Raw genomic sequence first — 23,313 nt, 5'->3', positions numbered from 1 at the left:
ACTCTTGCTAATTGTTTTAGCGCTCACTGTTTTTACAATTATCTTTAAGATAAGATGCTTAAAACTCTGAGTTAGGCTGTTTTCTACATCTGTCAATTGGCCAATCAGCTGGACTTTGAGAAGCAGCTGGCTCAGCTTATAGGTCTTGGTGTCCGCACATGTGCTCAGCCCCCCTCCCTGCCATCCCCAGGGCAGGAACAGCACCTCACTTGGGACTCCACTGTCTGGAGATGAACGACTTCCTCTGGGAGTGTGAGCAGGATGGAAAGGGATACGGGGGTGGGCTTAGAAGCCGGGCAGAAAGGAGTTACAGGGTCCAGGAAGCTGTTGACTCCAAGAGGGAATCTGGGATACTGTAGACTGTTGGACCATCTGAAACTAAGAGAGTGAGAGCTGGGTTTGTCTTAAAGGAAACTGGACCCTCTAAAACTAAGAAATGGGAGAGGCGGCGATAGATGGGTAACAGCGGCCCACCCCATCCCCATTCAGCATTAACTCCACCTGTTCCTTGTGAATGCACAGTCTAGGGGCCTTAGCCCCTACAGGAAGGCAGGCAAAGAGCCAGGTGTTCTTGATGTCGTACAGGAGGAAGTGGCAAGGGGCTGGCTCATGAGAGTTAGAGTGAGTTCTAACATTCAACAGCTGTAGTCATAATAATACAGGACACCTCTGCATGAAATTCCATGCCTTCCTGCCTGGTCCTTGAAGCAGATTGGTCTCTGGCTGTCTCACCTCAGCCCCTTAGACTTTTACAGACATGCCGCTGGGTTTCATCTGTGAGCCAACGTCATTTCTTGGGCATTATGTCTGAATAGCACAGGCAGAAGATTGCAGAGGGATAGTGACTTTGAGCCCGTGACCACTTCCTATGTGAACAGCCCTTCTCCTTGCTCCCCTGCGCTTAGGATGAAAGTCCCTTCCCCTCGTCTCCATGACTCCTGGCTCATGTTACAGCCCATCTTATGTTTTTCGTAGAATGTTCTATGTGTGGTTATATAGAACACTGAACGGAGCTCCTCGAGGGCAATGACCCTAATTAATTTCTCTCCGAATCCTTAGCATCTGGTATTCAGACATACTAGTGCATGATAGTGTTTGTTGAATGAATTAAATGATGCTTAGTCAGTTAAAAGAACATATTTAAACTTTTCCAACCAATTCCACTTATTAAGTCCTTGCTCTACGCCCTACACCCTGTCACATGCTGGCAAAACAAAAATAAAATAGATCTGACATTGCTCCTCCCTTGGGGGTTGCATTCTGGTGGGAGCAAGTCAAGAGGTGGGCACAGTTCTTTCATTGGGATTCATCAAATCTGACTACGTCCTCTCTAGCAGGAGGACTCAGGTTAGTGCTTCCATTTAGGAGGAGAGAAGCCTTTCACTGAATTACCTTCCATGACCATAGTAAGTGCCACCATTTCTTTCTTTCAAAACTGTTTCTATTGCCACTGTGATTGTTGTATAGTAAGGTGACCAAACTGAGCTCTTTCAAGGTGAGCCCAAACCACCACTCTACCCCTTGCCCATCGGAGTGAGCCCTCACTCTCCCTCCTCAGCGAGCCCTCGGGTCCCTAGTCACTGTCTAGACTGCAGCTAAACCTTGAGCAAAATCTTCATTAAACTGTCCTCGGCGATTCATCGATGCCTTCCCCCAGAGGTTACACATAATTCAAAACCCATCAGCACACTGGGCACAGGCGGCTTAAATTGCACCTTCCAGGATATGTTACCTTGCACTGGCCCACCTGGAATTTCATTTGCTGCCCTAAGGTCCAATTACTCTGCCCAGCTGTGCCCTCAAGGTTCCTTGGCCCCTCCCTCTCCTTAATCACTAAGAAGCTCACTGTTGGCATCCACAGTGTGTCCACTCTGCACAAAATTGCTGCCCCCGTGGGGAGAGGCACTCTCGGAGGGGAAATTCACCACGCAGGGACCTCAGGTGGCAAACCAGGAGGCTGTCAGACCCGGACGGTGTGTAGTGATAGCAGGAGAAGAGTCAGAGCAAGGGGTGAAATCCACACTTCACCTCCCCTGGCTTTGCAGTGTACTAAGCATCACACATCCTCACGTGCTTTCCCATGCTCTCGCTCTGGACCCTCCGTACTGCCTGATTTCTGCTTTGGGCATGGGGGAACTGGCTGAGTCATAGAGACCCTGGGTCATTGAGACCCAACCGACAAATTAATTCACCGCCAACTGTGTAGCACCAGGACCTCAGTGTTGAAGAGATGGGGCAGGCACAAGGGCGAGAAACCAGGCAATCATTCTCATGGTTTCCTTTAGAAAGAGAGGAGGAGGGGCAGGTCCAGGAAGGCAGAGGCTTGTACAGACCCAGAAGGAATTGGGGAGAGTTTGTCTGCCTGGAGCCTGTGCAGGAAAGGGAGTCTGAGACCCCTGCTAGGAAACTCGTTAGACCACGTGTTACCAGCCACGCTGCACTGGCCTCTCAGTGGTCAGCTGATGCCCACCAGGTGCTCCCTCCCCTCCCCTCAGCCTCTGTAGGCCTTTGGCCTCCCACCCCCTCCCTAGCTCACCAACCCTACAGCTCAGGCGGCCCCTGCTTCTTACCAGTGGCCATTACTAATCTAATTGGCAGGCACTGACTGGGCACTCTCTCTGGGCCTAGCACTACGGTGAGTACTCTACCTGGATTACCTCATTTAATTCTCTGGGAACTACTAATTAGGACTGCTATCATTCTACTGATGACAAAACTGAAGCTCAGAGAGGTGAAGCCATTTTCTCAAGGTCACACAGCAAGTAACTGTCCAAGCCAGAGCTTGGCGTGAGGGATGTGGCTGTGGTGACCACATACTGGTTGATGTGTCCAGGGACAGTCCCCGTCAGCCTCCTCATTCAAGGAGGGTTTTAGAAATACTTTTGGTTTTCTGGAACATCTATAGTTTCTAGGGTCCACTAGTATTTGCCCTGGAGAGGCACAAGTTTCTGCTTTTGTTTTAAAAATGTCCTGTGACAGAAATAGCACAATCAGGTTAGGACACGGGGCACCCCTCTTTTACTGACCGCTTCAATACATTTAGGTTGATGGCAACCAACATATGCCTCTGAGAAATTCCAGCTGTGTGATTAATAATAAAGGCAAGAAGGACAGCTAACATTCATTAGGCACCTGTTATGTTTGGCTTGTGCTGAGTGAAGAAGGAAACTTTGTCATCTCTGCTTTAGAGAAGAGAGGCACAGAGGGGTTGTGCCTTGCCCAAGGTCACACAGCTGGTCAGTAGCAGAGCACCCTTTAATCCCTGTGCTCCATGGTCTGGTGACGAGCTGGATTAACACCAGCCATTCAGTTAGTCAGACGGTCGACGGTCTCGGTCATTGTGTATTGAAAACCTACTACGCAGCAAGCAAGGGAAGGAAGGAGGAAGCCAGGGCAGTGGTCTGGCTGTGGAGGATGGCTGAGGGTCCTGGACCAGGGAACCGAGTCCCAGGGTGATGGGATATTTGGGGAAGGCAGTGAAAGAGCAAAGGGGGACAGGGAAAGGAATTTGGAGCAGGAAGCTGAAAGAGGAAAGCGTTACCAAGAGCAAGATCTATCGTCTTCACAATTTGGGATCAATTTTGTTCAGGGCCTCCCGGGGCTATTTGTGGGGTACCCTGTGTGGATCTGTGGTGGGAGGCATTTGGGTCAAGGAATAGGGAGAAATAATGTTGAACTGCAGTTGGCTACAAAGGCATTGAGAGAGAGAGAGAAAGTGCGTGTGTGTGTGTTAGCACGCACGCGTAAGAGTGAGGTACTCAATGCAGAATCCCAAATAATTCTCATTTTGCCATTTTCGACTGTCAAAACGGGCTTTTGGGGCAGCTATTTTGGTCTGTTTTGTCATTCCATACACGTGCAGGGCTGCTGTACCGTAATTTCAAGGGCTCAAGGGTGCTGTAAGTTGCTGTTCAATCTACAGAGGTGAGGTTTTGTCCTGCCTGTGCTCTCCAGCTTGCCATTGCTCAGCTCCTTCCCTTCAAATGCACTGCGCTAATTTTTATTCACAGCAGCACTTTGCTACCGGTTCAGCGATTTCCTTCTCTCGACATTCTCAGATGCGTGCTTGCAGGTACTGGCAAGTTAATACTGCTCCTACGACTGTGATCCATTCCTGTAACACGAGGGAGTTAGGGCACTTCTAACTTTTAGTTTTTCTGAAAATGAGCTTGTAACTTCCTACCACCCCATTCAGATGCTTTTACAACTGACAATGTGTTAGCTTTATTACTTATAAAGAACAAACGTAGGGGACACATTTTTGGCTTGAAAGTTCCACCTAATTCGATGCCTGGCAATTTTCTCCTGTACAGACCTTTGTAAATATTCTTTAAATTTGGACTCTCAGGATTTTTCCCTCATTTTTTTAGTATTGCTTTGGACTGAGGGGGTCCCACGGAAAAAGGAAATTTCTTTGGGATCTTAAACTCCCTGTAGCCAGCTTGTGACACAGCTGCTCAGGGCAGTGAAAGAACCATGTGGTTGGTATTTGGTCACAATTTCAACTTTCCTCTTGTGTCTATCTCTGAATGAAAGACGAGGCAAAGAGAACCACACCTTTACATTCACAGAGCGATCCTGCATTGCACAGGCAAAGAGGCTGTGGGTAGGGTCAGATGCACTTGGGTTTTACTCTCAGCTTACCAGATGTGTGAGCTTGAGCAAATTACTTTAACCTCTCTGGGCCTCAGTTTCCTCATCGGTAAATGGAGATGTTAATAAGCCCCCACCTGATAAAACTGTTAGAAGAATTAGACCAGATCACGCACACAGAGAGACTGGTACATAGTGAGTGCTCAATAAACGTTAGCTATACTACTCCTGGAGTGTTGTTGACGTAGAGAATGCATGGCTCCCATACCTCTGCCATTCACTGTACTGTTCATGTACTAAGGCAGAGAGGAACTAATGTGGGCTCTAGGTGCTAAAACTATGGCCTTTTTTGGTGGTTGCTGTCATAATGGGATGATCAAGCTTTATTACTAGGAACGTAAGCTGCCTGTTCAGTAACATTTCTCATTCATTAGCTAAAAACAATCTCTGACCATCAAATATTTCTGCCTGTAGTATTGAACAGTCCTCAAAATAGGAGCGAAAGAAACATTAGACTGAGTCTGCCTTGTAGTTAATACGTGATGTCACTTTAATTTGTTATCAGCAAATGCCCTTGAAAATCAAACTCACCAAATCGAATCCTTGGTGAGTTTGGAGTTCACGTTCCCATCTTCTTCCAGGAAGATGTCTGTTTGCAAATTGGCATTATTATCATGGGCTGAGAAATAATTGGTAACAACCCTTGCTGGTATCCCAAGGCAGCGCAAAACTGTAGGAAAGAAGGACAGACCACAACAAAACACATCACCAAAATTGAATGCATACATAGTGAACAATCGCTTCTCATAAGGGACTTTCTTCTTTACCAATGTGAGAAACCCTTTGCACGTGTTGTCCTCAAATGTTCCATACTGATGAAGGAGTGCTGCTGTCTAGCATCGGGGCTGCAGAGAGAAACCTTGCTGTGCAATCATTCCAAACCGCAGCCGGGGCCATATGAAGCCAAGTGGAATAGAATCCCAATAACAGGATTCCAACAGTTCAGTTGCAAACCATACGACTATCCAAATAGTATTATTTTAGCCCAGCCAATGAGACTACGTTCCTGAAAATAAAATTTAGAAATTGCAGCTAATAGGAAGTTAGGAATTTACAAAGTGGGTCCTCAGTGGGGTTTGCTCTTCTGGCTGGAATTTGCTCTTGTGACACTTGGCGGAGGGTGACACCACAGATTTATTTTAATTGTTAGATAATTAATTACCTGGATGCATCTCTTGCCATATGTACGTATTGATTAAACTTAATCCAAATGCCCTCCCTGGCTCCCAGGACGCCAGACATCAGGACTCATTGAAAATAATTCAGCTGACAATTTTAAGATTAATGACCTGGCTTGTCTTATTTTTTCTCAGAATAGTTTAGCATTTTTAACCAAAGTCTATCCACCTCCTTCAATAGAACAACCTTGGAAGTCCAAACTTGAGTCTGGTAGAGATGCAAGTGCCCTCATGAAATGACTTAATCTTAACACTCTCAACACCAATGATGGCAACCACCACCTGCCTTCCACTTCCAACTTTCTTTATTGATTTACAGCCCCTATTCATGCCATAGTTTTACCAATAAAACATCTGACACTCTAGTTCTATTTCCGACTTAAAACTAATTCACATTATCATAGATTGAGACTGGTTCCAGAGTCTGCTGAACTCATGATTTTAAGACAGGTGAAAGTGGACACTAGTGCACCAGTACCCCCTCCCCTCCAACTTCCCTGTTCTCACTGTGACTTTCACACGTTGTACTTATGCCTTTTCCGAGCTTACCATCAAAGCCTGTTTTCAGAAATAGATCTGATGACCTTTTTATACAAACGACATAAAAGGATGGAAGGTGTTCACTATTTTATCTGGTTTTAAGCCCAAAGGAATTAGACTGGGATAGTGAAATTGTAGGCAGTAGGAGGGTCTGGGGAGGCAGAAGGTCCTTTATGTTTTCCTGGAGTCGTTTCAGAGCTGCTGCCTCTGCTGGGCACCCTCTACATGGCCTTGGTTTGGGAACCACGAGGGAGGGGACTACCTCCAACCACTAGCCCATCATGAAGCTCAGGCTTCTACCTAGAACTTCAGAGGTCAGCACTTCTAGGGTCTGACCCATTGGCCTTATTGCTCCCAGGAGAGACAGATTCCTTTGGCCCTCGGGGTTTACTCAAATAGCTAAGAAAATCATCTTATTTAGTTTGAAGCCATGGAGAAGCAAAACACAAATACAAAACTCATGGTTTCTTCCCACTTGGATCACTGACTAATTCTTAGACTGTTGCAGCTTTGAGCTAAAACTGAGGCTTCATAATCATTTATGAAAAAACGGCCTCATCCTGGCTTCCAGCCTCTTGCTCCTCCTTGATTTTTTTGATTTATAAAAAGTGCTCACTAGGTAAAACATTCTTTGTTAACAAGCCTGCAGAAAGGACACTCCACTTGAGCTTAAAGTTTTCTCCAAGGCTGCAGAAACGGCACGTGTAAGTGAAAATCGTTACCAATGACGAAGACATACTCAGGTAAATGTATTTTTAAAAATATTCACTGGATTAACAACAACTTTGTTTGGGCCTAGACAGGCAAATGCCATTTTGAAAAATGATGCATGAAGCTGAAGAGAATATTTTGTTCCCATATGTTTTCCTCTATGGATTGGATGTTGGGTGGATTAAAAAAAAAACCAGAAAGGAAACTGGAGTGTAAAGATGGTTCATGAAGTTCTGATCTCTAAATGCTCGGGGGCGTTGAGACTCACATGTAAAAGTGGAGATGAGATGGCCTGCCACAATCCCTTCCATAGCTAGGGTAAAAATTAAGCGGACGCATTTACAAAACTTCTCAGTGATAAACAATAGGCAAATAAGCATATTTATAAAACTCTTAATAACAAAGAAGCAGTATATATCTTTTCTTATTATTTATTATTTTAAATTTTGCAAGTGTGGGGGGTTACTGAAAAGAAAATGGCACATCCTTTCCCCTATATCCTTACTTGCTCCCTGGGACCCTCCATATCTCTGGGTATTGAATGATGGATTACGTAGGAAATAGTCCATCATTCTTTCTATAAAGATTCTGCAGTCAAAGAGAAACTATGAGCATATTTGGCCTAGTACAATTAAATTGTGCATTCACTACATCCCAGAATAACCACCCATAAATTCTATGGAGCCAACAGGGTTCTAAGTCTCTTTGCTAGGTTATAGATAAAATGTCTTGAAGTGAAATTTCCTTTACATTAAAAAAATATTACTCAATTGGACACTTACATGTGTTAAAGACACCAGCAAAAACCCAGCACTGACCATACCGGACAGGATTTTCAGAACTATGGTATTCCAACAGAATGTCAACGCTTCCGGTCCAGGCTGACGGGGGAACGCCATAGGCATAGACATTGTCCCAGGATCCAACAAGGACACCTTCGTCATCTCTGGCATTAACCTAAATGAGATCACAAGTGGTGAGAAAGAAGAAAGATCATTTGGAAGAGTCCTCTCCACACTCTGACATTGGGCAAGCTAAGGCTCCAAGTGTCTTCCCTATGACCTGCAGGATGAAAACAGTTCCACTACTGTTCAATTCTCTGTTATATTGTCAGGGAAAGTGATGCCATAACTAAGTGTGCAAGGGGAAAAGAGACTGTCTCTCTTTCTCTTTTTTTCATTGCGGTAACAGTGGTTTATAACATTATATAAACTTCAGGTAGGTGTACATTGTAATATATGTAAGATTCTGTGTAGATTACATCATGTTCGCCACACAAAGACTAATTACAATCCATCATCACACACATATGCCTCATCACCTCTTTTGCCCATCCTCCTCCCCCCTTCCCCTATGGTAACCACCAACCCAATCTCTGTTGCTATGTGTTGTTTGTCATTGTTTTTATCTACTACTTATAAGTGAGATCATATGGTATTTGACTTTCTCCCTCAGATTTATTTCAATTAGCATAATATCTTCAAGGTCCATCCATGTTGCCACAAATGGCCAGATTTCATCATTTCTTATGGCTGAGTAGTATTCCATTGTGAAAATATACCACATCTTCTTTATCCATTCGTCCCTTGATCAGCACCTAGGTTGCTTCCAAGCCTTGGCTATTGTGAATAATGCTGCGATGAACATAGGGGTGCATGTATCTTTATGCATTTGTGTTTTCAATTTCTTTGGATAAATACCCAGCAGTGGGATAGCTGGGTCATATGGTATATCTATTCTTAATTTTCTGGGGAATCTCCAGACTGTTTTGCATAGTGGCTGCACCAATTTGCACTCCCACCAGCAGTGTACAAGGGTTCCCTTGTCTCCACACCCTCTCCAACATTTATTGTTTCCTGTCTTGTTAATTATAGCCATTCTGAGGGAAGTGAGGTGATATCTCATTGTAGTTTTGATTTGCATTTTCCTGATAGTTAATGATGTTGAACATCCTTTCATATGCCTGTTAGCCATCTGTATATCTTCTTTGGAGAAATATCTCTTCAGATCTTTTGCCCATTTTTAAACTGGGTTGTTGGTTTGTTTTTTGTTATTGAGATGTAGGTGTTGTTTGTGTATTTGGGGTAACATTTATATGGAACAACAAAAGACCCCGAATAGCCAAAGGAATCCTGAGAAAAAAGAGGAAAGCCGAAGGTATTGGACTCCCTGATTTCAAAATATACTACAAAGCCATAGTAACCAAAACAGCATGGTACTGGCACAAAAACAGACACACAGATCAATGGAACAGAATTGAGATTCCAGAAATAAATCCACACATATTTGGACAACTAATTTTTGACGAGGGAGCAAAGACGGTACAATGCAGAAAGGAAAGTCTCTTCAATAAATGGTGTTGGGAGAACTGAACAGCCACAGGCCAAAGAATGAAAATAGACCATTATCTTACACTATGCACAAAAATCAACTCAAAATGGATTAAAGACTTGAATGTAAGATCTGAAGCCATTAAACTTCTAGAAGAAAATATAGGTAGTACACTCTGTGACATCAGTCTTAGCAGCATTTTTTCAAATACCATGTCTGACCCAGGAAGAGAAACAATAGAAAGAATAAACAAAGGGGACTACATCAAACTAAAAAGCTTCTACACAGGAAAAGAAACTATCAACAAATGAAAAGACAACCTAACAACTGGGAGAAGATATTTGCAAACTATATATCAAGACTGTCTCTTAGATAGTATACTGTTGTACCAAGGTGGCATTGAATAGCAGAGAGGCAGAGTTGTCTTCTCACATGCTTAGGAGAAGATACACGTAGGGCACTTGGTCTGGTTGGAATAGTGCTGGAGAACGATGTGGGGAAGAAAGAAGACCTAGGAAAGAAGACAGCTCAAGAAAGCATCTTGTCTTGGTGGAAGGAGAATTCAAAAATGACAAGTAACAAAAGATGTATAGGGTGGGAGCCCAAAGTCTTATGGTCTACTGGTTTTGACTTTGAGTGGCAGACTCTAATGAAATGAAAAAGTAAACAGATGCTGTCATAGGAACCATTAGGAGTTAATAAGGAATTAGATCCCTAGGGGTAGTTTACTGAGTTTGTTAAAAAAAAAAAGTTGCATTAAAGAAATATTTTCTTTATGATTGTTTAAGGTCATTAAGGTTTTATAGTTTTGTCAAAAGATATTTCCATTTCATAAAGAGCCTAGGGCATTATAGTTTAAATATGAGAGGAGACTTAAGCAAAGAAATGACAATCTTGACCATTTGGGAAAAGCTTGCTACGCATTCAGACCACAGTCATCCGGTAGCAGCAGACCCGAAGTGCAGGAACAAAGACCTTTTGTTCTTTGACAGTAAAACAAAGCCTGGGAAGTAGCAGTTTCAAGGCATCCTGTTAGTTTTGGGGGAGGCATCGCTGAGTCTTACCTCTCTTGCTGTAATTTTCACATATTTAATTATAGTCAGAAGAATGTCTAGGTGGGGAGCAGTGGGAGTTTTTCCAAAAACTGGTGCCACTTCAACAATGTTTATAAGTTAACATGACAATGGTTTACAGCCGTGCTCCTCAAACTGTGGTCTATGGACTAAAGTCAATGGCACCCCCTAAAAGCTTGTAAGAAATGCAGAATCTCAGACTCCTCCTCAGACTTACAGAATCAGAGTCTGCATTTTAACAAAATCCCAAGGTGCTCTGTGTGCACATGAGTTTGAGAAGCATAGATTTAGACCATGCTGAGAAGACAATAGTAAGCCATGCGAAACATATGATTGAAGCAGGTGTGTTTGGATTATAAAAACCATAGAAGAGATATTAAAATACGGTGACTTTTTGTGTGCTTACTGCCATATCAAATAACAGCTTAGTCTCAGCTTGCTGAGTTTAGTTGTATAGGAATCTATTTTCCCCACTGGATCATGAATTCACTGAGAACAGAAATAAAAATCTGTGACTTTTGGACTTTTAGCAAGTATTAGCAAAGAGCAGATGCTCAACAGTTGTTGAATGATCACTATTATATTCAACAAGAATACAGGCATTGTGTACTTGAACAAAAGTAAGACCTTCTCCCCGGGGAGAGATTAACAAGAAACCAATCAAGTGGAAGCAAAGGTTATTGGTATTAAGACAGAAAGATGTACAGATAGGGTGGGGGCCCAAAGGAGGGAGTAATCAGTTTTATCAGGCTGGAGGGTGGGGGTGGTGGTAATGGTGGGCTGAATAGAGGAAATGACATGAAAGCTAGGTCTTGAGGGCCTGAGGGCCAGGGAAGGCAATCTACGTAGTGGAAACAGTTTGAATAAATGCTTGGTGTCATGAAACAACATGGATCAGGGGCCTGCTAGGAGATCTGCACGAGTATCACGTAAGTAGGCAATATTGGATGAAATAGAAAATACCAAAAGAAAACACTTAAGATTTGCAAGTATCTTCTACTGTCAATGACTAACTCTCCACTGAAATATGAGATTTACTCCAACCCTGAGCGGCATTTTCCAAAGAGGGTCCTTCTGGAGAGTTTTCTGTAGAAGATAACCATTCAGTTTGATTCAGACAGACTATTTTTTCCCCTTTGACTCTGTCCAGTCAGGTTAAAGTGAAGGTAACTACCCAGTTAATTTGTTTAATGTAGAAAAAAAAAGTAATTCTTTGGTGATTTCTGAAGGACCTTGTTCAGCTAATTGCAAACTCATGCCTTTGATGTAAACTTTGACTTTATCCTGTAACTCCATGAAATGACTAGGATGCAGCAAGGATTAGCCAACAATTTTGGCTCTATTCATAATCAATATCTTTCCTTGCGGTTGAATTGATTATTTAAAAATCTGCATCTATTATAATGAAGCCTGCAGAGTGCCTTGGTGGGCTATGACAGGGTCTTTGTGGATAAGTAGATTCAGCTTTAACTCACATTACCATTTCCTTATCCTTATTATTGAGAAATAGAATAGGGCCTATGAATCCCAGAGGTGAAGTTCCTAAACCATGGTTCTGGTGACTGATTTTCAAACAGATAGCTGTTAATTAGAAGGCCTATTTATAGCATAGGGCTGAACCCAATAGGGTAAGGGGAAGAGTAAGAAAAAAAGCTCTCTCCTCTACAGACCTTTTAATTGTTAGTGCTGAGCTGTTCTCCTGTTGCTAGATAGATCACAATTCTCATTTATTAGCATTTGGCCAGATTAGCTACTGTTTTCTAATTAGAACATTGATTTTTGGGGAGCTCAGATACTGAAAGAGATAAGCCTTTAGTGACAGATGAAAAGAGTTAGAGTAATGTCACCCTCTCTAGGCAACAAGATATGTTTGGAGGACGCTTCAAGGGCATGCTGGTCCTTTTTCATGCCACAATTGACTGTTTTAACACCTTCCCATGAACTCAGAGTCCGACCAGTGACAGGATGAAATGTCTTGTTCTTGCATCACTGGTGGTCAAAGAGATAATATGAGCCCAAGACTTTGGACAGGGAGTGTTATTCAACTTCTTTAAAGTTGCACTAAATTGTCCTCTTCTTGTACCTACAATATTGGAAAAAGGAAAAACCAGCACCACAAAAGTCACTATCAGCAATGTCGGTGGCACAACGTAATTCAGTACACTTTAAAACCTGGTAACAAGAAAAGATGAGGACTAGAGTGGAATAGAGGGGCAACATGGCTCAGCTCCTAACTCTAACCACGAGTTCTTCAGAAGCACTACTGTCAAGTCAATAAATCCTGAGATTTCCTGTTTAAACATTTCAAAATCTGGAAAGAAACCAACTGAATTAAAATGCTGATCTTTTTCTTGTTCTGACCAGAATAGTAGAAACAACTGCTGTGGAAAAATGGGTGAAAAAGGGTCTGCACCTCAAAAAGGTAGAGATTCTGGGACTCCAATGGGGAAATGATACAAAGCCTGAGAATTATCCCCCTGTGAGAGCGAGATGTACCTCCAATTAGGTGGAGTGGATCCCGGAATGAGAAATTTCACAGAATCTTAAAAGAAAGAGCAGACCCCAAGTATCCTAACAGAGATTGCCATCTCTTCAGCTAAACTCTTTTCCGTGCTTCAGTCTTTCTCAGAGTACTTGAAAATGAAATACACTGGCCTCAAACCGTAGTTCAGAGGAGAAATCGAACTAGTCTTAGATTGGGAAGAGTCAAGATTTCATCCATACTATATTAGAGCAAATGGAACACTTGGAGAAGAGGTATGCAAGTATAAACATGCGTAAAAAAGAAAAGAAGAAGTGAGAAGAGAGAAAGAGAGAAGGAGAGAGAGAATATGAAAAACAATAATACATACAAGAAAACAAAATTAAGGGACATAAAGAATTTCCTCACAATCTCTTAGGAGATCACAGACCTAAAGGAAGAAATTTAGGCCCAAATCACATCAACATGGAACTAAAAATAAATCATAAATTGTAAGAAACAGAATAGATACTGCTAAAAGTAAAATTTATGATATAGAAGAAAAGCTTAAGATAAAGAAAATACTAATGAAAAAGATAAAGTTATTCAGAGATAAGCTAATGGTTATGGAAGACAAAGATGACACAACATACGGATAATTAGTATTCCTAAAATAGGGAAACCAACAAATGAAACAGAAGATATATTCATGACATAATATAAGAAAATTTTACCTGGTTGAGGAAAATTGAATCTGTACATTGAAAGAGCAATCTGTGTTCCAGGGTAATTTGGTGCAGAATGCTCATTGCCTAGGAACTTTAATTAAGCTATTTGAACTTCAGGATAAAGAAAAACTTATTCAATCATACAGACAGAAAATTGCAAATTAGCAACCAGAGAGGAAATTAGGCTGCCTTCAGACTTCTCCACAGCACCATTCAATGGCAAAATACAGTCAATTAATATTTACATCGCCCTGAAGGAAAGAAAAGTTAACCCAAGAACCTTATGCACAGCTAAGATGTTCTGCAAGAACAAAGGCAACCAGGACACATTTGCAAACATGAAGGATCTCAAGGAACATAGTACCCATCATAACCAAACTACTTGAAAAATGATATCAAGATAATTAAGGGCTGAATCAAAGAAAGAACCCAGGAACAGAGACTCCGTGGTAAAAGACTTAGTGGTGAGAAAAATCCAGATAAATTTAAAAATCTTTGGGAATTACAGTAACAGAAGGAATATGAATTTTAAAACTTGATAATATAAAAACAATAGTAATCCTAAGAAAAATATTAGACATGAGGGAGGAAAGAGGGAGGAAAAATGAAAGTGCTAATGTTTTAATGTGTTGATCTCTCTTAGCTAATTGACACCATCTAAAATTAAAACATACTTTAAAAATATATAATTTCTTCATTCTTTTAGTGGTTTTCGTAAGTTTTTAATACCCTTAGAGGGATCTGTTAGGAAATAACATCTCTTGTAGTGAAGAAACATTTATTTGAAGTTTAATAATTTCTTCTGATGCAATTCAGGTTTTTATTCTATGAAAGTAAAATTTAATAAAATTAAATTAAACAGAATTTGAGTACAATTAAATGTAATACTTTTAAACTAAATAGCATGGCACCATTTGGCACAAATACAAATAAGCAAACCAATGGAACACATCAGAGAACATAAGAAATAGAACCTAGAAATATAGTTAACTAATTTTTGACAAGTTGCAAAGGCAATTCCATGGACAAATGATAACTCTTTCAACAAATGGTGCTGGAATAATTGGATATTCATATGCAAAAATGAACCTTGATTCTCACCTCACATCATGTACAAAAATTATCTCAAAATGGTTCATAGACCTAAATTTAAAACTTAAAACTATAAAACTTCTAGAAGAAAACATAGGAAAAAATTTTTGTACCCTTTAGTTAGGCAAAGATTCCTTAGATATAATATTGAAAGAATGATCCACAAAGAATATATTTACAAATTGGGCTTCATCAAATTACAAACTTTTGCTCTTTGAAAGACATCATTAAGAGAATGAAAAAATAAGTCTAGAGTGGGAAAAAATATTTGTAAATCACACATGTAATAAAGGAGTTGAACATGTACGGAATGCTTGAAACTCAATAATAAGAAAATGAACAAAATTTAAAAACATGGGCAAAATATTTGAACAGATACTACATGAAAGAAGACACATAGGTGGCAAATAAGCACGATAAAAGACGTTCAGCATCATTAGTCACAGGTGAATGCAAATTAAAACCACAATAAGATAACACTACACACCTATTAGAAAGTCTAAAATTAGCAAGACTGATCATATCAAGTGTTGGAGAAGATGTGAACACCTGGGACTCTTATACACTGCTGGTGGGAATGTAAAACGGTACAACTACTTTGGCATGTTTATTAAAAGTTAAACATACACCTACCATAGGACCCAGCTGTCCTATTTCTAGGTACTTTTCTAAGAGAAAAAAAGCTCATGCCTATACACAGACGTTTACATGAATAATTCTAGCTTTATTTGTAAGAGGCAAAAACTGGAAACAACCCAAATGTCCATCAATAAGGAAAAGGGTAAACAAATTGCGGTTCATCTATACAATGGAACCCTAATCAGCCATAAAAAGGAATGAACTATTGATGCAAGCAAAAGCATGGATGAGCCTCAGAATGAGAGAGAGAAGCATGAATGAAATCAGACAAGAAAGAGCACATACTGCATGATTCCATTTATATAAAATTCCAGAAAATATAAATCAATGTGTAATGACAGACAGCAGAGCAGTGATTGCCTGGGGATGGCAGACAAAGCAGGGAGTCATCAAAGGGAGAAATTACAGAGGAAACTTCTGGACAGTGATGGATATATGCATTATTTTCATTTTGATGATGGTTTCATGGGTGCATCAATTGTCAAATCGTGTACTTTAATTATGTGCATTTTATTGTATGTCAAGTACATCTCAATAAAGCTATAAAAAGTAAGCATAACACTTTTTAATTAAACTAGCCCCTATTGTATAATACTATTTATGATTTTAACACTATATCTATTTAAATATCGATATATCTAGTTGGAATGCTATATACCAAATATTAGTAGTGGTTATTTCTTGGTGGTGAAATTTGGGGTGACTTTTTGAGGGAAGATGTTTTAAGTTTCATCTTTAAATTTTTCTGGACTGTCCAAATTCTTTTTAGAGACCATTATCATTTTTTTTTTTTTACCAAAAGATAAAAGAGAGTTTTCATAAAAAAGACTGGAAGCGGATATGTCAAGATGCTAACTGTGTTCAATTCTTGCTGCGAGAAAATATATAATCATTATTTCCTTCCTTATGTTTTTTAAAATTTCCCCAAATATTTACCATAGCAGAGAGAATAATTAAAATTCCTTTTGTGCCCAGTGGGGTGGGCTGCCTCTCTGAACTCAAGGCTCAGGTCCCTGGGGAATGATTAAACTGGATTTGTTCAAATACGAGAAGGGACAGAGGCAAGGCTCTTTGAGGGCTGGAAGGGGAGCCAGCCGTTGAGGAGGTGAACCTCAGGAACTGGGGAGCCGTGGGAAACCCACTCAGGAAATGCAGTGCTTTTGGGGGGAAGGCCCTTGAAATGCAATGGCTGCAGGAGGACTGGCCTGTGCTTGCTTCTGAAGGGCAGTGCCCACCCAGTGGCTACTCTGACCTCAGGGCCTGGTGTTGGAGTCACACTGGGTAGCCCTCCAACGCAGGGGCAGAAGAAGCCCTGGGTTCCTGCACGATTCAAAGGACAGGGAGGGCCTTAACGCACGACCAATACTAGACTTTTCTTCAATTTTGGTCATGGGCGATTAACCAGATTTTAAGTAGATACTGAAAAACAAATAAATGTGACATTTCTTGATTCTCCAATTTCCTGTAGCACATACTTTTAGCTTTTGTAGAATTACTATGTGTTTCTACTTCTTTTTAAATATGTAAAGGTATTTTTCTTCCTGTGTGCACATTTTATAAGGCTATGATGAAAGGACTTTTCTCTGTTATAAACGTAGTATATTCTGTTAAATTTCATTGTTAAAAGTTATGTTCTCATAAAGGCTAGGGTTTCCTTAACTCTTATAGAACAGTTTTAAACCCAATCCTGTCTATAATAGTTTCTCAAAGACCTTTGGATATAAATTTTGGGTAAGGTGAAGTAGCTTCAAAGGTGGAGAGTTAAATTAGGGGAGGAGAAGAATTATTTCTTAAATAAGATTCTTTCCAGGTTTTGTGAACCACAAGCCTCCAGCTGCAGTCTGCTGCTGATCAGTCCTAACGGTAAGTGGAGCCATATAGTGGAGGACTATCTGATTTGAAGATTTACTGTAACACTGCATTGAGACGGTATGGTATATAAGGATAGACAGATAGACCAATGGAACAGAATAGAGTCCAGAAATAGATCCACACTTACAGACGTCTGATTTTCAGCAAAGCCACCAAAGCAATTCAATGAGGGAAAAGACAGTCTTTTCAACAGATGTAAGTCTTTGCATCAAATCTTGACCCCTACCTCACACCACACAGAAAGATAACTCAAGAGGGATCACAGACCTAAATATAAAAGCTAAAATTATAAAGCTTCAAAAAAATACAGGAGAATATCTTCATGACCTTGTGGAAATAAATAACATATTTCCTAAGGTCGGATTTTTTAAAAAATTTAAAAATTGAATTTCATAAAATTTAAAAACCAGTGTTCCTTAAACACGCCATTAAGAAAATGTAACAGCAAGCCATATTCTGGGGGAAAATATCTTCTATACATATCTGACAAAGAACATGTATTCAGAATATATAGTGGGCAACTACAACTCAATAATAAAAAGACAAACAATGCAATAAGAAAATGGGCAAAGACTTGAAAGATACCGCACAAAAAAATATATGAATGTCCAATAAATGCATAAAAAGGTGCTCAATATCATTGGTCATCAGAGAAATGAAAATTAAAACCCCAGTGAGATGCCACCAAACACCCGCTCGAATCTACGTTAAAATTAAGAGGGCTGAAAACACCAAGAACAGGTGAAGCTCTGGTAAAACTGGTACCCTTATGTATTGCTTCCGGGAATGTAAAATGGTCCAATCATTTTAGAAAACTGACAGGTTTCCTTAAAGTTAAACATATACATACCCTATGATTTAGATGTGCCCCCTTTAGCTACTTACCCCAGCTATGAAAACGTATGTGCACACAACAGATATGGACAGAAATGTTCACAGGGGCTTTGTTCTCAAACTGGAAACATCTCAAACGTCCATGAGCAGGTGAAGGGATAGACAAATTGTGATGCAGAAGACAATGGAGTACTGCTCAGCGGTAAAGAGGAACAAATTAAAGACGTGCAAAACTGATTGAGTAAAAGAAGCCAGCCCCAAATAGCACGTACTGTATGAATCCAGTTTTGTAAAATCTAAGAACAGTGACATCTAATCTGTTGCAAGAAATCAGAATAGTCATCGCCTATGGGGGTGTGGACTGACTAGAAGGGATCACAAAGGAAATTTCTGGGCTGCCGGTAACATCTATATTTTGGTTGGGGTGGTGATTACTCCAGTTGAAACTCATTGAATTTTGCATTTAATATCCATGCATTTCACTGTATGTAAATTTTACTTCAGTTAAAAAAAAACATGAACTAACCCTAATTTGTATTGTGAAGCATAGAACCACTGTTATGCAAATGTCCTTTTGTTTATATACTTGACACAAACTCTAATAGGGGTTGGTGATTAGGTTCATTTTTCATGAAAATCATTACAACTAGAGATTATTAACCTTGTCTCCCTTAGTAACTGAGGATTCTTTATTTGGCCAAAACATATTTTACTAAGTGACAACCATGAGAGAAATAACCAAGTGTGGACCGCGCGAGAGAGATACGGAGGATTTAAAGTTCTTTAAGCGTCTGCTCTTTTCATTGCTATACCACTTCTGCATGCTGCTTTCAAAAATACTTGAATGAAAGGACTGGATGGATAGATAAGGGGGAAAAAAACCACAGCAAGAAGAGGAAAGGAGAAGGATGTCAAGTGAGGAGAGAAGGGTAGGAAAGAGGGCGAGAAGGGAACCCGAAGTGCATGAAGCTGGGAGGGCATATCCGACAGGCGTGTGCTGGCTTTGCCGCATTTCTGTCCGTGATCCTGGGGATGTGAGCCCCCAGGAGAGCAGAGCAGCCTGACTGCGCAGCTTGGAGGGAGTGCTCAAAAGCATCCCCACGTTTCAGAAATAGCCTCTGTGATTACAAAATAGATGCAGCATTGAAACCTCATTCCAGGAAGCAATTCGGGGAAAGCAGACATTTAGATTGGCTATGATTATCACATTCGAGAGATGGCTTGTAATAAATGTCTGTTTTTCTCCAAAAATATGAGGAGAACGGGCATAAGATATGTAACCTTAATAATTGAGAAACCAAGCTGTTTGCCCACAAATGGAAACTTCATTACATTGCTGGCTTTTCCCATAAGAGAAAAAAATGAAGCCTGAGCAGTTCATTGTCCCCGCACCCTCTAGCCCCACCTAAAAGAGGAGGATTGAATGAGACAGGGCTTGTAAAAGGCATTATATTTGCACCCAAGGAGCTTGTGTGATATGGAGAGAGGACAGGCAGAGGGCAAATCCAGGGGAATACAGCATCGTCTATGGAACAGTGGGGTCAGGCAACCTGAGATCCATTTCCAGTTCTACCAGTGACCTTGGATAAGTCATTTAACTTCCTGATACCTCAATGTCTTCATTTGCACATTGCTTATTTATGGAATGGGTACAATTTCTCAAAATAGGCTGCCGAAAGCAATTTCTGTTAGGCAAATTCTAGTTTCCCACTGGCTTCCAATATATTTGTCAACTGTCAAAAATTCTTTAATAAACAGAAATGAAAATCCCTGGTGAATAAGGCGACCTTATGGTATCATGTTTAGTTTGAAATGTACTAGAGATTGTCCCGATTCTGTACCTCTCATCCATCATTGGTTCCCTTGGTCATTCCTGAACCGTAGAAACGCCTCCCATGCTTATGGATACCTTGACTCCAACTTTAATAAGAATTTTTAAAAAATCTTTTTAGAATTGGTATTTTACTATTTTACTCTGTTGGACTATAATAACATCTTTCATTGAGCCTCACCAGTAGATTCTCCAAAGTTGCCACCACCGGGACTCCTGCTGACTGAGATGTGTCACCAATGGAAAGTCTATAAAGAGCATCAGAGACCTCTAGCTTTCTCACTATCCCAAAGCAAGGAATGTCATTTCTGGCATTCCTAGGCATGAATCATGGAGAGAGAAAAATAGCAATTTAAAATAAGAAAGCCGATAGGTTGGAGAAGCAGAAACTCCAGATGGGCACTCAAATCTGTCATGGAGCCTACGTCAGGTAAGGGTCACCAGCCTGGAAATTTTAACCGCTAGGCATCTGCAAAGTTAGTAGAATCATTGCCACTCTTCCACAACACCAGATATCAGTCGGATTTTCATCTTTACAAAGGTAGCACCGAAACATACTCCACGTTCTCTCACTCATTATTTGGTGGCGGTTATCGCCATTAGAAGTTCTGATTGGCAATTATATAGATCTTTGACACACGAATGCAGAAACAAATTATTATTATATAATCATCCTTTACTGATGGATGAAATTTTTCCAAAAATAAGATCCATATGGGGAAATGTAAAAAAACTCAAGGCTGAAATGATTGGGGACAATGGCCACTGAGCACTTGGGTCCAAATATTTCTCAAGGAGAGTTCGCTCCAAGAAAGGGGGATTTTAGCTGCTTATAAACTAAAGGACCAGGCAGCAAATGATTTTTAAAATTTTATTTTATTTTTTAAAATAAAGCTGTTAGGGAGCTGTGCTATGGTTGATCTGTATAATCAGGGAATACGGTTCATGTATTTATCTCTGACCTTAAAGTTCGTTTGGGATGACCGAGGGGTCGAATTTCCAACCCAAGTGAATTTTTAAATGTGATCTGAATAGTCGTAATGATTTGTTGTGTGAAGAGATTTGCTGAATGTGAAGATTCCCATAAGACGCCCAAGTAAACAACTGGAGGAAAGTGAAGCACGGTTTGTAGTAAGCCTCCTGTGGAGCTTGTTGGCAGAATATCAAAGGAGTGATGTTATTACTGCCTTTTTCACACATGGAAAGAAAAAAGAGCTTTCTAAATACTGGGACAAGGAGGAGGGGAAGAAAGGTGGACAGTGTGAAAAATAACTTTATTTTCAGTTTGTCTGTGAGATCACATATGCTTGGGGATCAGAAGCCCTAAAGCCCATTTTGTCTCTAAGGTCTACAGTCATTCATCTTGTGTTGGGCCCCAGGAAACTCCAGGGCCTGCCTCCAGTTGTGGTCAGTTTGATTTACTAGCTGGAGCTCAAAAATTTTTTCATAACACTAAAGAGTACATTGAACATCGATTGCTTTAAAAAAGTTCAATTTTGAGTTAGTTCCCAAAAGGCACAGTCAGAACAGGGTATTAATGGGGATTAATGATGGCATCAGTGGTTTGATATTAGCAAAGACCAGGGTTAAAAATAAACGTGTATACACCTCCAAGGAAGCAGGAAAGTCCAGGCTGGCAGCAGTAGAAAGACTGGAATTTAAAAATATGTAACTATATTGACATTTTTTTCTCCTCTCCCTCCTTCCAAAATTTCCCAATAAGTGTCCCTTTTTTTTTTTTTTATTACAATTGAATCAAAGCCCCTAGAGGAGTAAATTACCCCTGACTACATTTTCCTGCAGCGCTTCTGGTGGCTGGCTATTTGGGTATAATTCCCACCATGAAATGAGGGTTTACCTGAAGAGTAGCATGGTTTATTATTGCTATGGGCCCTTGTCAGCCATCCTTCTACCCCTTGATCCAATATTCCAACACTTGTTAGGCCAGTGTTTAGTCCTGGGGAAACTCTGAGCAAAGCTTGAGGGATTTGCTTTCCCATACAACCTATGCTTATTTCATCAGAGAATTTGTCATACTGTGTTGAAATTTTCTACTTGCTGGTCTGCCTTCTCTATTAGACTTTAAGCTCTGTGACAGCAGAAACTATGTTTTATTTATAATTGTACCCCAATGTCTAGACTGACAGAGTCTCAATAAATACTTGTTAAATGAATGAGTTAATATTGAGTGTTTCACGACCATCAGCATCACTGCAGCCATCACCCCCACCATCACCATCACCATTATTATCATCACTACCACTAACACCACCACTGCGGCCATCATTACCTCTAACATCATCATCACTATTATCATCATCACCACTGCCATCAACTGCCACCACGTCCACAACCACCAACACCACCATCAAAAGATGTTTGGCACCTAATCCTCTTTGGGAACACTTTCCCCAGGGAGCCAGTGCCTCTGGCTGTTTAGAATCCTCTGATTTATACCTTTCTTCACTCATTGCCCTATTTGAAAATTCACCTGTTCTGAACTCCATCCCCTGAGGCCTTGTTTTCTAGGAGACAGCTACTTGATTTGATGTAGTAATTGCGCTGTTGGTAATAATGTGCTGGTAGTGGCTCTCTAAGGTAATGTGATCTGAGGGCAAGGAGAATATCTAGTTCCAGCTCAGCCACTTATTTTCTATGTGACCTTGAGCAGCATCACTTCCAAGAGCCTCTGCTTTTTTACCTAGAAGACACTTGGAGAGTCTGCTGGATTTCATGTACTGGTTCTGTGTGCATTTCAACACAGGGATTCTATTGATAAAGTCTTAACCCAAAGGAGTGGCCCTGCACGGAGGCAAGATAGTTAGGAATTTTGCAGTGAATGAGCAAGCGGAATCTGTGGTAACAGCGGCTGTTGCAGCTGTGGGCCTTCCTGGAGAACTTCTCTGCCTGTAGTTGCTGCCAGATGCAATCAGTCGCAGGACAGAAACAGGCATGGACAGGTGACCACCCAGCAGCAATGCTAGGGTATTGTCACTGTCTCCTCTGTCCCCAGGACCACGCTGTTCTTGTCACAACATCGCATAGCACAGCTGTTTCGATGGTCTGATTGGGGTTCTTCACAGTAATTTAGGGCCAGCCATGTAATGCTTTATTAATGCCCTGAGAGCAAAGTAAGTTTTCACAGGGCACAAAGCATCCTTCTAAAATTTTCCCGGCCCATTTCCTGGCAATTTTCCTGGTGGGGACTGTCACATCAGATATGAGTTGGAAAGAAAACAGCAATCAAGCAAAGTAATTTAAAGGAGGAAGTATAACTTTGGGCAAGTTTCTTTTTTTTTCTAATTTCCTCTTTTAAAAGATGTTCTCTATTAAACCAATCTGCAGTGTAGCTTTGGTAAAATGAACCACT

General features: G+C 40.7%; 1 protein-coding gene across 1 annotated transcript in view; it reads right to left on the bottom strand.

Annotated features, from left to right (window-relative positions):
* The window catches only part of F13A1 (coagulation factor XIII A chain), a 156,383-nt gene that overhangs the window by 57,867 nt on the left and 75,203 nt on the right, over positions 1–23,313 (bottom strand). The window contains exons 7-8 of the mRNA XM_046640491.1: positions 7,865–8,039; positions 5,185–5,323 (exon numbers count right to left, since the gene is read on the bottom strand). Of these exons, the coding sequence (XP_046496447.1) occupies positions 5,185–5,323; positions 7,865–8,039 (314 nt within the window). The remainder of the gene's footprint in view (positions 1–5,184; positions 5,324–7,864; positions 8,040–23,313) is intronic.

The sequence above is a fragment of the Equus quagga genome, chromosome 15 (genome assembly GCF_021613505.1).
Source record: "Equus quagga isolate Etosha38 chromosome 15, UCLA_HA_Equagga_1.0, whole genome shotgun sequence".
NCBI lineage: Eukaryota > Metazoa > Chordata > Mammalia > Perissodactyla > Equidae > Equus > Equus quagga.
The sequence above is the reverse complement of the archived record's forward strand: the minus strand, read 5'-3'. Positions and strand labels throughout refer to the sequence as shown.